The 4,126-nt window shown below is 41.9% G+C and overlaps 1 protein-coding gene across 1 annotated transcript; it reads left to right on the top strand.

Moving 5' to 3' along the window:
• Window positions 1-274: 274 nt before the first annotated feature.
• On the top strand, window positions 275-2,957 carry cited4b (Cbp/p300-interacting transactivator, with Glu/Asp-rich carboxy-terminal domain, 4b). The gene is made up of 2 exons (XM_007557269.2): window positions 275-497; window positions 1,305-2,957. Exon 2 carries the CDS (start codon window positions 1,310-1,312, stop codon window positions 2,099-2,101), a length of 792 nt encoding a protein of 263 aa, XP_007557331.1. The 5' UTR covers window positions 275-497; window positions 1,305-1,309; the 3' UTR covers window positions 2,102-2,957.
• Window positions 2,958-4,126: the final 1,169 nt, after the last annotated feature.

The raw sequence follows: 4,126 nt of genomic DNA, 5'->3' as shown, positions 1-4,126 counted from the left end.
TCTATCTATCTATCTATCTATCTATCTATCTATCTATCTATCTATCTATCTATCTATCTATCTATCTATCTATCTATCTATCTATCTATCTATCTATTTCACTGTGTGTGCAAACAATGAGCTCTAGAAAGAAAGAGTGAGGTGGATGGTATTTAAATTGACTACTGTTTCCCAACTCTCCAACGGCCCCTTTTTTCTTTCTACGCCCATGCACAATTATATCAAGTAGGGCCAATAGGAACAAAGAAGCGCCAGCGCCGAGGCTCCACCTCCCCTCTGACTTGCCTTCCTCTGAGCTTTTTAGATGTACATAATCCCTGAGTTGACCCAGAAAATAGGCAGTCGTTTCAAGATCTGATGCAGTAGTCTTTGTGCGCACCGTCCCCGCTTTGAGCATGAAGCGTAACCCCGAGGAATACGTCCTGTAATCCGGAGGAGCTTCGCCTCGCACGGGAAAACTGAAGTCGCGCAACTTTGAGAAAACGCAGCGGATACGGGTGAGTGTTTAGTTTTATTTAGTAATCGGATTGATTTGTTGGAGAAATTGGGGGATTTTTTTTTTTTTTTCGCTGTTTGTTGGTCTCCGGGACTCGTGTTGCTGCTGCTCCATTGTTTGGATTCCCTTGTTTCAAAGTCGATCACAACAAAACGGAAATATATCATTCTGCAATATCGAATACAAACATTTAAACAAATGTAGTGTTTAGATGCGGAAACCTAAATATGAATAAAACACACACAAAAAGCAGAACCATGTGTTTAATTGTGTTTGCACGCCTCTTTGGGTTTTGTGGTGATTCAGCTGTTGGGGAGATGTTGCATGATGTCAGTGCTCTTTGTTGCAACCTTACGTGCAAGAAAATCTAACAGATATCCACCTCAGCTGGCGTGCATTATAGGTGGGATTTAAAAAGCGGCGTTTTAGTTTAGATTTTTCTCGGTCTGAAAATGCGCCCCTCGTGTGTTAACCTGTAATTTTAAACCTGGGCGTTATTTGCTTTGGCACAAAGAGGGAAGCTTTTTGGAGATTTAAGCGCACCAGCAGGGTTTTGTGAGTGTGTGTGTGTGCTTTCGCCAGCAGGCAAAATATCCATACACGTTTTGTTCCGCTAGGATGTTCCCATATTACACATTTATAAAGGAGTTTTGCCAGTTTACAAGAAGTCCTGCATTAGATTAAAACAACCAATCTCATAACATTGTTTATTTTTAATTAGATGACATTACATCTAAGTAACAAACCTGCTATGAGAGTTTTGCTGCTTGTCTGTTCCTAAATTACACTGTTTTCTGCTTGTATGCAGGAGGCATGGGAGATCATATGATGATGTCCATGAATCACAGCTCAGCAGGCACTGGTCTCCACGGTTACAGAATGGGCATGAATGGCGGCCTGCAGGCGGGTCACCAGCAGCACGCCAACCAGCAGGGCATGAGGGCGCTTCCCAACGGCCCGATGATGCACTACGGAGGCAACCAGGCCAGCATGGAGGCCGTCATTAGGCAGCGCCAGGGCATGGTCGGCGGGCCCATGAACGGACAGCTCAACGGAGCCCAGATGGGTCATCACCAGATGACCTCTGGTAACATGATGTACAATGGACAGCCTCAGCAGCAGCAGCAGCAGCATCACCACCCTCAACAGCAGCAGCAGCAGCAGCATCATATCCACCCACAACAGCATCAACAGCAGGCGCCGCATCCACAGCAGCAGCAGCAGCAGCAGCAGCAGCAGCAACAACAGTTCATGAATGGAGGGTTAACATCTCAGCAGCTCATGGCCAGCATGCACCTGCAGAAGCTAAACACCCAGTACCATGGACACCCACTGGGACCTATGGGTGGGAACCACATGGGGCCTACAAACCAGTACCGCATGAACCCAGCTCAACTGGCTAGCATGCAGCACATGGCCGGACCGGCACTGGCCCTAAATGGAATGGACTTGGATATGATTGACGAGGATGTCCTGACGTCACTAGTCATGGAACTGGGCTTGGACCGGGTCCAGGAGTTACCAGAACTCTTTCTGGGCCAAAATGAGTTTGATTTTATCTCAGACTTTGTGAGCAAGCAGCAACCTAGCACTGTTAGCTGCTGAAAGGACCTTTGTTTGCGATGGGCCACACTTGGAGGAGGAGGTGAAAGCATTGTCCAGGAAGGATTTGGTTTGGTTTTAATTTCATGAGCACAGACCAGTACAACTAAACTGAAGTTGCAGTGCTGGATGTGCAAAAGAGAACTCTGGATATCCACAGCTTGTGTTTGGTTGTGGCTGGAGACCGTTCACCATCCTGGACATGAATGTAACTAAGAAATCCTTAAAATCTCAAAAGCCACTGAACAATACTATGACACTATGTAGCCTCTAAGTCTGGACTCTCTACAGTTTACCAGTAAAAAAGGTGTATTTATTTATTCCTATCTGAGAAAACTGATATACAAAAGAGCCACCTTCTCTGTTCATGGGAATCCAAGTGGTTTTTATGATCTTTTTTTTTTTTTTTAATTTTATCTTTTTTTTTAAAAAAAACAAGTTTGGATAGGAATATGGAAATTCAGGTCCTCTGCTCATGGACTTTCCTATTCTGTTTGGCTTAATATTAAAATTATTTCATTAAAGAAAGCAATGCTCATCTTATTTTTAATCACAAAAGTGATAAAGTGGATCATTAGTGATGAAATGCACACTTTCAAGTGAAATGCTTAACTCTTGGTAAAGTGCAGCCTTTTTAAGATGTGATGTTCTAAAAACAAAATCTACTGCTTGTACTGTATGAAGCTGTAAAACTCCAACATGTCCACACTGTTTGTGTTCTTTTGGAGATGTAGAACCGCCTTAATCATGCAGATTTTTATTTATTGGTTGTTTATATTGTTCAAATTTTTTTTTCTTTTGGTGGTCTTTGTGAAAGGGGGTTTTGACGATCAATAAAAATGGCCTGGATAGAAGTGTGGCCTGCCTTTCGATTCATTGCTTAGCTCTTCCTATTGTTAGTAAAAGTCAGGGAACGGGTGAGGGGACAAGACAGATATTTTTCACTAGACTTGGCCTCAGAATCCAAGATGGCTGCCTTCATTTTAAACTTTTTTTTCCATTGTTGTTTCTTCATTGCTTAGCTCTTCCTATTGTTAGTAAAAGTCAGGGAACGGGTGAGGGGACAAGACAGATATTTTTCACTAGACTTGGCCTCAGAATCCAAGATGGCTGCCTTCATTTTAAACTTTTTTTTCCATTGTTGTTTCTTTGGATTGATGTGATTGACCAACTTGTCTTTATGGCTGCAGCTGTTTTTAACCTCTACATTACACACTGCAGTTCATTTGCTCCTGAAAAATGTGTTTTTACTAGAAGTGAGCTTTTCCTGGTTAAATAAAGGTCTTGCATAGTAATAGAAACTAACATTTCTTGTGAGAAACAACTAACAGCAGCCCAAACACAACTAGTTTGAGAACCACGGTTCTGGATCATTCATAGTTCTTGCCCATTCTCATTTCTGTTCAGTTCAGTTTCCATAGGATCCAGGACTTGACAGTGAGATTTCTACAGATAAAGGCTGATTTTTGTGTCCGGTGTATATTATCTCTGTTAATTTGATTATGTGTTTTTCAGTCTTTGCTCTTCTAAAAAAAAAAAAAAAAGGGATGACATATTTTGTTTAATTTCAGTGTCCATTTGTTTTATAAGACGCTTTCCCACAGGTATTCCACATACAATGTGTGTTGTATATTCTCACCAGACCAAAGCAAGCAATTCCAGGAAAAGTCCTGATGGAGTTTAACAAACCCCACACATTTACATTTTTCATGGTTGGGTAGAAACAGCTTTTTTCCTGCAAGCCTCGCAGGTGACCAGTTGACTCCTAATGGTTTGTTTTACGACACTTGGTGAGTCTAAGGTGTCACTTTTGCTGCAAACCTCTTCAACAGTGAGCTTTGCTTCTTTTACCTCCCTTAACATTCAGAATGTGGTGCGTTCATTTATATTGAAGACAAAGGAGAACACCTTTGGAAGTGCTGCTGAGAAATTTAACTCCAACTTTGGCTAGTTCTAAGAAATCTGATGGAATTTCAGGTTAGCATGTAATTCTTGCCACTGAAAATTTGGAACGATTATGTTTCTCTA

Source organism: Poecilia formosa, unplaced genomic scaffold, assembly GCF_000485575.1.
Source record: "Poecilia formosa unplaced genomic scaffold, Poecilia_formosa-5.1.2 Scaffold86, whole genome shotgun sequence".
NCBI classification, from domain to species: Eukaryota; Metazoa; Chordata; class Actinopteri; order Cyprinodontiformes; family Poeciliidae; genus Poecilia; species Poecilia formosa.
This window is presented reverse-complemented; position numbering and strand designations above follow the sequence as displayed.